A 12,990-nucleotide genomic window follows, 5' to 3' on the forward strand; every position below is an offset into this window, starting at 1 on the left:
CTGATATAGAAGAATTATAACAGGTACCATGAACTTAACCCGTCAGCTTCTGTTCTGGCTGACGGGTCAAGTTGTGACGAAAGATAAACGTAATGAGATGCATACTGACTAGATCAAGACGAAACTGACGGGCTGAAGCCCCCAAGTCCAACTGACGGCAATTTGAAGCCCCTAGGTTACTGAACGAAGCATGAAGGCTGACACTAGCTTAGCTGAAGGGAAGGACAGGCTGACGCCTTAAAGGCTGACGGTTCTGTGAAGACCATAACTTGGTCATCACGCATGGGTTTTAGAAATTGCTTGTATTCCACGCCCAGTATCAGAGTCCTATAAGGAAAGGATTCCGCAATCTACGCGCATAAGGATTCCTACAAGGAAAAAACTTCTACTCCAAGGAAAAAGGGTCCACCCACTACTACTATAAAAACCCCAATACCCTCATGAGCCGAGGTACGCATAATTAACCTCTCTCTAGCACTCTAGAGTTGAAAGAAGTTCTAACTTGACCTTCGGAGGGTATTTGGCCGGCACCACACCGGTGCTCTCTGTGAGGTCCTTTCCTTTTTGTTGTGCAGGTGTTGTTTTTGAGCGCACAAGCGTCGTGCAACTCACTGGTGAGATCTTCGGCATCATCAGTAAGCATAGAAAAAAAAAATAGAACTATACTGCCGTCCCCATAGATTTTCAAAACCATGTCAAAGAACAAACTAACCTAAATTCATTTAATAATTGGACAACATGTACAATAAATAAACTGACTTTTTTTTCCTTTATTCTACTCAGGCCTTAGGGTCGGCAATTCTTTTAATTCACTTAAGAGCAAGTCAACTAATAGTAATAGCAAGTCGTTGGTTTAAAAAAGAAATACAATTATTTTGATACTAACTTTTAATTTTTTTTTTAAAGAGTTTCAACTTATGGCTTCCGGTTTTGGTGGTAGTTCTTTATTATCAAATCAAGATACCAATCAGTTTTTTGGTGTAAGCAGGGATTTAACCCCAAATCTCTTATATAACTATCAAAACTTTACCAGTTGAGCTAACTGAAACCCACAATACTAACTTTTATTCTTTGAACACTAAACAGTAACAAACTAGTACAATAAATACAATAAATAATAATTGGTCAATCAAAGTTTATAGATAAGTGTAAAAGTAGCTTTTTTTTTCCCCCTCCAAAATGAAAAATATAGTGTAAAAGTAGCAATTTTTTTTTTTTTTTTTAAAGTCTGTTAATGTGAGTTATTATGAAGTAACTATTGTATGGCTTTTTATTGAATAACAACAGATCTTATTAATCTTTTCTTAACAAAAAAGAAAAATGAAAGATATTTTTTTGCTGAATAAAAACGAATTAGTCTTGTTATCCTTATGGCAATTACTAATAAACTATTTTAGGAAAGTTTTTATATTACTTTTTTAGAGAAATATAAAAAGGTGTTGTGGGGACTCAGTTTGGATTGACCCTGAGTATGAATGGGTTTTCAGCCCAATCAAGCCCAAACAATAAATTTATAGAGAGTGGGTTAAAGGTTTAGGCGCTGGTCGTCGTTCATCAAGCATGAACTCTCATTTATAAAAAGATACTTAGAGTTTCTTTACAACTGGGAGGATGCTCCTCGGCTATGGGCTGAGGAGGCCTTTTGCTTCTCTTTCCCCCCCCCCCTTTTTTACTTTACTTGCTTTCCTTATATAGTCTTCATCTTCCTATCTCCTTATTCCATCTGTTGATCATTCATTTGCCTCTCTTCTGGTCGTCCGTCCCATCAGAGGCCCTATCAGTACTCGAGTGGTTCACTCTGATCAATATTGCCCTGCTAAGGGGTTATATCCCCATTAATGCGGCCAGGGGGGTTAGGTGAATGCATTAAATGCGAGGGTGACAGCTTACTTTGGCCTTGGTCTTTCTCGAAAATACCCTTGTCAGGCCGAGGATGAGGAGGTTCTTGGCGTGGATTGGGAAAAGAGGCTTTCCCCAATTTAGCCTTGAATAATCAGTGTTCCTCGGCATGGGCCTTGGGCCTGCTACCCGATGGGCCGAGGTTATCAGGCCCACGGGCCCCACAATAGCTGCTCAAAACCCTGCTGCACGTTCCCTCGGACGGGGAGGAGGGTTTTGATACCTGCGGGCCCTCTAGACGAGTCGCCCCACTTCGGTTCGTGTTAATGCTGGCGGCTCTTTGACTGCCCGATTCGCGTTTTAGGCGTTTTAAGACTTAATGGGTGCCCGCATTAAATTTTGACGGCACCACGTTTCCCACTTTCAACGGTATGATCTCTTGCTTTTATGAACAAGCGGTTACATTTGGGGAACCTAAGGGGGAGTATAAGTACCTGTTTGAACCGCCTGGTTTCATCACTTTCGCACTTACCACCATTGATGCGTATGACTTGAGTCTAGTTCAACTTGCACTCTTCCTGAAGAGAATCGCCATACTTCTGTAAGTCTTCTTTTTCTAGCGACCCCAAATTTCCTTGATTTTACTCCTCCTTTTCTTCTTTTAGAACTTTTAGTCATCTTTAGGGAATGGGTAAGTTTAAGAAGTTGGTTGAGTCCGACGAGATGATGAACAAATTCATTGTCGACTATGGAATACCCAATAATGTGAGTTTGAAGTACTGTGAAGAAGGGGAGTGGTACCTTAAGAGGAGAGAGGATGAAGTTGTGATGATATAGTTTTTGAAAATTGTATTTATAAAATATTAGCCAAATAATAAATTTAAGTATGAGACCTACCATTTTATGAATTACAAAAAAAAAAAAAAAACTATATTTAAATACTCTTACCAAACAGCTTCTAAAATTTTCTCTTAAAAACTTAAACTCTGATTATTATCTTTTACACTTTATAAGTACTCATACTTATGAAATGTACATCTGTTAACTTTCCCAAAAAAGAAAAGAGATTTTTTTTTATTAAATTTATTTGGCAGTAGCCCTACAAAATAGTTCTGTTTCAATTTTCTAGAAACATTTTTTCTGGTTTTCGGGTCTACTTTTAACTCATTGGAAAAGTTAAAGAGTGTAGTTTGACCAACAATGAAAAGTAAAATCGAAATCCCAGAAAAAAAGCTTTAACTTTTTTCAAAGGAAAAAAAAGAAGTTTTTTTTTTTTTTTTTCCTTATGAATAATGGAAAAAAGAAAAAGAAAAAAGAAGAAATTAAAAATGAAAAACAAAAAACAAAAACAAAAACAAAAACAAAAACAAAAACAAAGGGAGACAGAGAAATCAAAGCAAAGAGAGCGTATTGGACAGGAAGTGTGGGTTTTGTTTGGCCCAAAATTTATTATGTTTTGCGGATGGTGGAGTGAAAAGGTAAAGAAGCTTCCTGTCTTCATTCTCAACGGACCAGATTCTCTCTCTCTCTCTCTCTCTCTCTCTTTTTCTGTGTGAAAGTAAAAGTCCTCGGTTCTGTTTCATGGAGTTTTCCTTTTGAGGTAGGACCAAAACTACTACTACTACTAACTTCAAAAATTCTCTATAGCTTTTATTTTATTTTATTTTATGTGAATCACACATTTTGGGTTCTGTTTTGTTCTTTTCTCTTCTGCTTTATGCTCTTTCTTCAGAGTCATTTTCTGTCTTTCTTTGTTGCAGAGAGTGAATTTTGAAGTTGGGGTTTTGGTGGGTTTGAGGTTGATTTTTTTTTTTTTTTTTCTGTTTGATAATGCTTAATCCAGACCAGGAAGAGCAAGATCAGAGGTAATCATCATCTGGGTCTCTTTCATTTCTTTGTTTTTGGTGCTTTTAGTTACGGATTTACATGATTGAAGTGTTTTTGGAGTCTGGGTTTTGTTTTTATGTGTGTTTTTTGTTGTTGTTGGAAGTGTTTGTTTGTACTAGGCTTCTGTTGGTTTATGTTTGGCTTCTGAGAAAGCTAAGGAGAAGTTAGGAAATTGAAAGTTTGAACTTGAGGATCAATTGGGATTGTGTAATTTTGTGGTTTTAATAGTTTCTAAAATCATATAGTTGTCCTTTGGAGTGTCTGGATTTTGGTTTTTGCTTACAGCTTGATTGAATTGCTAAGGAAATGTTGGAAAATGAAAGAACTAAACTTTGAAATTATAGATTTTTTATTGTTTAGGATGTGATCAACTGAGTTCGTGCTACTGCTTGGGTTGATTGAGGTGAAAGTCTATTCTTTCAAGCTCCAACTAGAAGATTTGAAATTCAATCCCCTTTTCTGACTATTGGTTAGAGTGATAGAGAATGTATCCATTTAAATATAAACAATTTGGGAATTCAGATTCTTTTTGGTGGTGATTGTTTTGCAATTTGTTAATTAGGAATTTCTCAAACTGTGTAGCTAGAGTATCAGGGTTTTGTTCAAGCTGGTAAATTAAGCTGTTCTTTCCACTTTTCATTTACTTTGGTTCTTTGTTTGTTTCTTCTAGATTTATGATTGAATCCCTATCAGTTTTCTGCTTGTTTTAAAAGTAGTAGTCAAAAATTTTCTTGTTTATTTTTATGTTGATAATTAGAGAAGATCCTAAGGTGAAGCTTTAGACGGATTTATCACATGGCATCTTCTCAGTTAGCTAGATTCATGATGGAAAGAATATCCTTTCATGTTAGATATATGAGAGATCCTAGTGTTTCTCATTGAAACAAATTGTATTTAGTGTTTGGATTATTTTGAGGTTGGTTGGTTATTTATTTATTTTGGGTAAGTAAAAAGAATTCATTGAGAAGGATTGTAAACCACCTGCTAGATTGCTTAATAAAGTGAAGCTTGGTTTGATTCTTATTTATGAAAGATCAGTGAGAAAAGAAGTTGTTTGTGCCAAGAGTCTTGTAGCTCAATTGGCATCTCCTAGTGTTTCCAATGTAGATGTCCATGGTTTTAATCCCCCAAGCCCCAACTATTGAATTGTCAAAAGAAAAGAAGTTATATGTGGTTCTATTCAATTATTTAAGTAACATATGGTTTCAATGCTTGATATATACACATGGATGCATATGCACACAAGGCATCCATGTTTTAGGTTGAACGCAAAGTGTCATGTGTAAATTATGTAGGTATTTTGTATTATGTAAAATGGTTTTGGGATTTTATATATATATATATATATATATAATTAACTGGGAGGCTTCTTGTTTATCAGAACAAATTCTGGCATGGAGGACTCATCTATGATGACTGTTGAATTCCTTCGGGCAAGATTGCTGTCAGAAAGATCTGTCTCAAGAAGTGCAAGGCAGAGAGTTGACGAACTGGCAAAAAGGGTATGTTTTAATGTATTTTCTGCACTCTGTGGAGTTAACTTTTTTTGACCTTCTGAGTGAAGAACTGCTATCTCTCTCTATCAATCTGTTTGTCATCCTGAAATGTTGGTTATTTTTATAAATTAGGTGGCAGAATTGGAGGAACAGCTAAAGATTGTGACTCTTCAACGAAAGAGAGCTGAGAAGGCAACAGTAGATGTTCTTGCCATTTTGGAAAGCCAAGGGTTAAGTGATGTTTCTGAGGAATATGATTTGAGCTCAGAGGAAGAAACTTCCCATGAATCCAAAGTGGTTCATAAGTCTGCAAAAGAAGAGGAGCACTGCTCTTTCAATTCAAAAGTCAGACAAAATAAATCAGGGGATCTTTCATGTTCTGACCTTGATTCTTCTCCAGTACGTGGAAGAAGCTTGTCTTGGAAAGGCCGCAATGATTCTCCACGTTCTTTTCAGAAGTACAAGGACTCTTCTATGAGAAGAAGGAGCAGTTTGGCTTCCACAGATTCTTCTTCCCCAAAACATCACTTAGGTAAATCATGCCGCCAGATAAGACGCAGAGAGGCAGGGTCAGTTCATTTTCCTTTTTCTCTTGTTTTTTCCAATTAAAAATAAGAATATGTATTTTCTTTTTCCCTCATTTGATCAACATAAGAAAGTTATTATTAAGTTTGTAAGTGTTAATGCGGTTTTGCCATCTTTTGTTTAAAACAGTATATGCTTTATTAGCTTGTAGTTCTTGTGCAACCCTGACACCATCTAAAACATTTTGTTAGTTTCAACATCATCATGCTCATAAAGTTTCTATTTGACATCTGTGCAAAGTAATACATAACAAGGAAATCCATTGAGCAAAAGGAAGATTATAACTATACTACTCTTTGTTTAATTGACTAATTTCGTTCATCTGGTGGTTGGATTCTGTTCCAACTCTCTTAGTTCTTGTCAAGTTTTGAATGTACACCATGTATTTTCTCATTCCTATTTAGTTCTCAACAATTCACTACCTGTGTACTGAAGAAATTTATGTTTGTTTTTCTTGTGTTCCCAGATCTGTTGTTGAGGAGTTTAAAACGAAGCCTGTGAAGGTTGGTTCTGAAGAAAATGGAGTGGCCACCTCTTCAGAAGGTTTTCCAATTTGCTCAAATGGTGTGCTGAAAGAAAGTTCTAAAATCCAAGAGAAAGTTGTACAAGACGGTCCACTTCCAGGTTGCTTAGAAAATCATAGGAACATAGGAGATAATGACCTTGATTGCAATGGATATGGAAGAGACAGAGATATGGAAAAAGCACTAGAAGATCAAGCACAACTCATTGGCCAATATGAAGAAATGGAAAAAGCTCAAAGAGAATGGGAAGAGAAGTTCAGAGAAAATAACAGTAGTACACCGGTATGCTTCATTAGAGCCCTTTTAGCCATTTAATATGAACTAGAACTCATTGGATGGTTCTGCTTCTGCCTCATATTTTTAGTGTCACTTGTATGCTATACAAAGTTTTGTTTAGTTTTATACTTTTTTTTTTTTTAACAAGTAACTAATTCAATGAAGAAATGCAAAAAGGATTACAAACATAGAATACAAAGCAAAAGCTAATAGAAAAAAAAAAAATCCAAGACTATTATATAAAATTCGTATGAGCTGGCAAATTAACAAAGCTCAGGGAAGAGAAAGAACGGGAAGCCTTTCCCCTAAAAAGTGAGTATGTTCCTTTCTCTCCAAATTCTAATTCTCCACATTAAACATAGCTAAATCTCCCCATTATTATGCTTACCAATTTCCTTTTTCCATCCTGCCAAAAGGTAATCTACTGAACTCGACATCACCCAAGAATAGATATAAAACTAGTGTCCACAACTCCTGTGCCATTTTTGCAGTGTAAAATAATTGTTTTGTGCACTCTCTATTCAACTTTCACATACAACACCTATCCAGAATTATTTTGCCATGCATCCTCAAATTATCCTCTCAGAATTTTCCCCAACTCAGTGGTCCACATGAGAAAGCACCATGTGGCAGAGTTCTTATTCCCTTACCCCCACCCCCCGGATTTCAACCCCTTGTAGCTCTTAACCTGAAATCCACTTGTTCTGCAAATCATTTTATCTGCTCCCTCCTTTCTAATTTTAACAGAATATGAGTATGCAGGAAGTGTTCTGTAGATTTCATGGAGTAATACTAAATTGCTTCCAGGAATATAGGCTTCCATTTAATCACTTATGTAATCTTCCACTTGTCCATCCCTCTCCCTGGCAATCATGAAGAGTTCAAGATACCTGCCCAAGAAAGGTGAATCTCCTTTCCAGCAAGCATGCCAGAAATGAGTCCTGGTACCATCATCTACCTCAAACCTTGCAAATCTAACAAAGTTTTCCGAACACCTCTAATGTGTTTCCATAGACACTCTGTAAGAATCCCCTACTACGTCTGAACACCATCTGCCCTAGGAAGGGACATTTCTTTTTTCATCTCTCACCTTCCCCCATCATGCATCTCTCTTCTCCGCTTATGCACACAACCATTGCCAAGTAAAATCTTGAAAAACCAACAGCTTTCTAATCCCTAATCCTCCAGCTTGAACAGAAGCCCAAACAGTTTGTTACCTATCCCAAAAAAAAAAAAAAAAAAAAATAAGAATTTGAACTGTGTTGGCTTTAAAAGCTTTTGTAATGTCTTCTATTTGTGCAATGTGATTGTCATTGAGATACTTAGTTCTAGTTGATTTTTTGTTTCTTATTGCTTTCCTTGTGGTAAATAGTAATAGTATATTGTAAGTTAATGTATATAATGCTGATGCCTAATGACATTATGTATATTTTTGGTCATTAGGAAAAAAGAAATGTTGATTTAAATTTATCCTTACGTAAAATGTCCCATCTCCCTTGTGAATAGGAAAATCTTAAAGAAAAAAGTATTGAGAATTTGAGATCAATGTTTTTGCGATTTTTTTGCTAATGAGAATATGATATTGTGGGTGGGTGAGTGGGTGGTGTGGGGGTGTGTGAGTGTGGGTATGTATGCATGCACTAGTGCACTCCTATGTCTGTTAGTGTAGCTGTCACATGGGAGCTTTATATTTTTGGTTAAAATCATAGTTACTTATGTATATGATAGAGATTGGATTCAAAATTTACTTCCTCTACACCCTCCCTCCAACTAAAAAAAAGGAGGAAGGTTTAGAGCATATGGGACTGGTCTTGTTATATGTTGTACTCTTGTTCCAGAGTATGGATGACATTGCCAAAAGACATGTTTGGTAATATATTGCTGTGTTTATTTTGAAACAATTTGTCCTGTAGTTCTACCGATGATTTTTTTGACATCATGAGTGTCCATTTGTAATTCTTTAAGGGTTCTCGCATTTGAGTGATTCTTATTCCAAATATATTCTCTTAATTTAAAAAGTGGTACTAGGAAACACGAGCTTCTGAGAATAAAACAAGTATGCATTGAACCTTTGCGAATGAACTTTAGCTCAAATGTTCTCTCTTCTTCTTGGAAGACTAAGGTGGTGGGTGAGGTTGTGGGTTTGGGGTCCCCTGGGTGCATTTGTTATCTACCAATAAAAAAAGTATGGGTTGAACCTTTGCCCAATCACTACCACTGCTACCACACCTCCTCCATTATCTCAGCCACCACTCATTACTACAGTCCTCTTGACTACTTTCACTGCTGCAACTATTACCACCAACCCCTGTTGCTATAACAGCCACTACCATCTATAGTTCATGCACTTAATAAGTACCTCCTGACCAATGTAATTGTCCTCTTCCAACTCAAACCTTTTGGCACCTACCATTATCCATAATCATGGACTAATTTGCGTGAGATACATCATTTGGGGCCATCAGCCTTTGATCTCCACAAGTTGACTGGCCTTAATAAATGGGGCAATTTCCTTCCCTTTTTTTGTTATTTTATTTTATTTTATTTTTATATTTTATTTGTTTTTGTTTTTCAAAATAACTAAGTTTTGGCCCCAAGCAAAGGGGAGGGGGATATTTGAACTAGTAACGTTCACTTCGTGAGGTGTGATCCCCAATCAATTCGATTGTGCTATGCCCCTTGAGGTTCAAGGCAATTTGCTTTTGCATAATTTGGACTGGAAGTGCATGGGGTGTAAGTCTTCTTTAATAGGCGTTAGCCTTCTGAAGTGTTTCATATTACCCCTGGCTCAAGATGAGGGATGAGCAAGGTAAAAGAAAGTATCATTCTCCTAGTTGTATTAGTTATTTAGTTATGTATATATATTGGATTTGTACTTGAAATAGTTTCTTTGTTACTTTTTCCATCTTATTTAATTCTTCTTCCACCAAATCTTAAGTTCTTGACTCTGGATCATAAATTGTTTAGGATTCCTGCGATCCTGGAAACCACTCAGATGTCACTGAGGATAGAGATGACATCAAGGCACAAGCTCCCCACCTGGCTGAGACAGTCGCCTCCTATGCTGAAGAGGAAAAGTCGGAGGTAAGAGATGCTTGCTTCCCTAAAGAATTGCCCAAAGCTCAGCCCAATGGTGTTCTGCAACCTTCAAGTGTTAATATGGGAGGAATACAGCATCAGAATAACATGAATAGCTTCGCTTCTGAATCATCCACTCAAGAATTTGCATTCCCTATGGCGGAGGAGAAGCAAAATGAAGAGAGACAAGAAACCTACCATTATAAATATTCACATAACTTGCATAATGAGCCACACTCACATGGTTCCCCTGGAAACCAGTCAGTGCATTCAACTTCATCTGTTGCTGGGAGTAGTGTCCAAAAGGGCAATACTTCAGGGAGCCGAAATGACCACTATGCGTTGGTGCCACATCAACCATCTGATCGTTTGAGTAGTGTGCTGGATTCACTTAAACAAGCAAGGGTATCACTGCAAAATAAATTTAATCGGGTGCCTTTAATTGAAGGAAGATCTGTTGCTAAACCTTCTGTCCCTGCCATGAACCCTGGGGACAGGATGGATATTCCTGTTGGATGTGCTGGGCTTTTTAGGCTGCCAACTGATTATTCAGTGGAAGCTAATATGCAAGGCAACTTCCTTGATTCAGGCATGAGTACCACAAACTATTATCGCAACAAAGGAGTTGCAATAACTGCAGGTGATCGATTTGTCACCAGTCCATACTTGGAGACTAGATCTGATATTTCTACTTCTGACCCATATTTCACCAGTCGGACTTTGTCAAGATATTCTTCTGAGAAGCCACGATTTGATCCCTTCATGGATACAGTCCTATCTTCTTCCACTAGATACACAAATTCAACCCAGCCCTCCTATCCATCCTATCCCACCTATCCTGGAACGATACCAAGGATGCCCCCTAGTGAAGGATTTTCACGAACTTTTTCTAGTCAGACAGTTGGGGTACCTCCTGCTGATAACATTTTTTATGATGGTCATGGTAGATCCAGTATGTATATGTAGTAGCTTACCATAAATAATCAATTAGGTTGTTAAAATCACAGGTTCACCACAAAGATTACACCATACATGTTTTGTAGTGTAATATTGTTGTTGTAATGATGTGCCATAAAAGTCCATATCTGTATCTCTATTTGGATCAGAATGGAAGTGAGACAGTTTTCAACTTTGTATAGAGGTAGGGACCATATTCTCGTTTGTGTATCTTGTATCTTTTTCTCTCTTTTTTCCCTGTCTAAATTTCTGCCCAGAAACATTCTGTATTTCTGTTCAGTCATCATTTTTATTCCCCTCTATGTTTGGGTGATAAAACAAATTCCGATATGTCAAATGTTGGGTATTTAATAAATTTTAGTTCATTAGATGATCTTCGATGATGCACATTATCCTTTTGCCAATTTGTTTTTGAAAGATTGTCCTTTAAGTCAACTGCTTGCTTGAAGTTCTTAATGAGTTTTTATATGCCATTGTTTTACAGTTTCTTTCATGCTTTGAAAAGCTTGCATTATTTATTCACCATAGTAGGTTTTAATTTTTGGGTTTAAGTGATAGTCTAGTAGTATTAGCATTTTTTGTCGTGTTCTATGTGGGTTGAATTTTTACATCCCTTTCCCCTGCTATTCACCTATTATAAAAATAAATAAATAAATTTAATCTTAAGATTTTTCTTAATGTATTTATTTTAAGGTGAGTACTAGATTTTTTAAAAAAGATTTTAAGGTGAGTTCAAGATTTGCTCGTGTGTATGTATGCCTCTTCTCGCATTTCTCTTTCTCTATTTTTCTCTCATATTGATTTTAAAATGCATGTATTTGTTGCAGCGGTGACAAACTACGTGATTTTTTTTTTTTAATAAAAAAATAAAATAAAATAAAACACTTATTAGAAATTCAGATTTGTATGCTATGCAAAAATGGATATTTATTCTTTCCTTAAATCCCCTAATTCCTGTAAATTATGGCGAAAGAAATCAATCTCATACAAGTTTGTTTGTTTGTGTTTATTTTTTTTTTTTAATGGAAGTTCAAGTTGGCCATGTCTTGTACAGCTTGGTGGAATTTATCTGCTCCGATCCTAGATGACTAGAGTCTAGAACTAAGACCCAGTGCATACCCAAGGTAGCCAATCTAGCAAGCCTGAATTCATGAACGTTTCAAACAGAACTACAATTGGTTTGTATGTAAATAATACATGGGGTCTCTCTATTCCATTTAAATTCATATCAAGAATTCAAGATCACTTGTTCAACGAATCAACAGTAAGAATCATATCCAAACACCATTCCGATTTTAAATTGCTATTTAAGTTTGTTTTCTCAAACAAAAAGTTAATAGAACTCATAATGGTTTAGGTTTTATATTTCTATAATATTTGTGTATTGGATTTCAGAGCAAACCTTTTTTTTTTTGGGGTATATTTAAAGAGTATCATGGATTTAAGAGCAAACAAAAGTGGATGAAAATAAACTGAATTGGGTGCTGTGGGGTGTAAAACCTGAGATCTCACCCTTGCTTAAGAACCAAGACTAGCATTGTAACTCTATCAAAAAAGAAAACGAAAAAAAGATTAGCATTATAGCCAACAGACCACTTTTTTTTTTTTTTTGACTAAAAAGATAGACCAACAGACCACTTGAACTCCTTGTGTTTAACTATGATCTATTATTATATTAATTTTATACTTACATTATTTATAATTTCTCAACTTATTGTATCACCTCTATCTCAATTTATTAAATATTTACTAAATTTGTTTTCTTTGCTAAATTTACTTGTGATTTAAGAATAATTCATTTGCATGGGAACTTACTAAAATAATAAAAAGTTTTTTTAAAAAAATTAATCAAAATTATTTCTACTTGAAGGATAATTATACAAGTTTCTTTTCATGTTTATTTATGTTGTATTATTTTCTATTAACCTTATAATATCATTAAAATTTATTTGAAAGTCTATTTGATTTTGTATAGATATTTTTAGGCAATTTTGCTAATATTTACAAATTTAATATACATTAATTAATTACTAAATTAATTATGATATAATCACAGTCCGACCTCGGTCAAACTTTAAAAATCTTGAACCTTTTCATTTTTTGGTTCTTTGAATAGTCTAGGTCTAAAAACCATGATAATGCTATGAATGTTATAATTCATCAAAAATATATATATATAGATCCCATTTATGTTCTCAAAATGTCAAGCTAAGAGATGAATAAGTTCAAGATGCAACAGTTTAGGACTAAATGATAGCAATGTGAAGTTGAGATTGAACAAAGCTACAATTTTAGTTCTGTTTTAACTCACAGTTGCAACACTCACATTATGATTAAGTCCAACTATT

The 12,990-nt window shown here is 35.6% G+C and overlaps 1 protein-coding gene across 4 annotated transcripts; it reads left to right on the forward strand.

Annotated features, from left to right (window-relative positions):
• The first annotated feature begins 3,210 nt into the window (after positions 1 to 3,210).
• On the forward strand, positions 3,211 to 11,015 carry LOC112016085 (uncharacterized). Of its 4 annotated transcripts, XM_065773718.1 has the most exons (6): positions 3,325 to 3,439; positions 3,683 to 3,704; positions 5,108 to 5,228; positions 5,355 to 5,791; positions 6,274 to 6,613; positions 9,575 to 11,015. In XM_065773718.1, exons 3-6 carry the CDS (start codon positions 5,121 to 5,123, stop codon positions 10,649 to 10,651), a joined length of 1,962 nt encoding a protein of 653 aa, XP_065629790.1. In that variant the 5' UTR covers positions 3,325 to 3,439; positions 3,683 to 3,704; positions 5,108 to 5,120; the 3' UTR covers positions 10,652 to 11,015. The 4 variants fall into 4 exon arrangements, with proteins under 4 accessions (XP_023904357.1, XP_023904355.1, XP_065629790.1 ...); XM_024048589.2 differs by lacking the exons at positions 3,325 to 3,439; positions 3,683 to 3,704 and adding an exon at positions 3,211 to 3,317; XM_024048587.2 differs by lacking the exon at positions 3,683 to 3,704 and having other exon boundaries at positions 3,324 to 3,439.
• Positions 11,016 to 12,990: the final 1,975 nt, after the last annotated feature.

Source organism: Quercus suber, unplaced genomic scaffold (assembly GCF_002906115.3).
Source record: "Quercus suber isolate HL8 unplaced genomic scaffold, Cork oak 2.0 scaffold_79, whole genome shotgun sequence".
Classification (NCBI taxonomy): Eukaryota; Viridiplantae; Streptophyta; class Magnoliopsida; order Fagales; family Fagaceae; genus Quercus; species Quercus suber.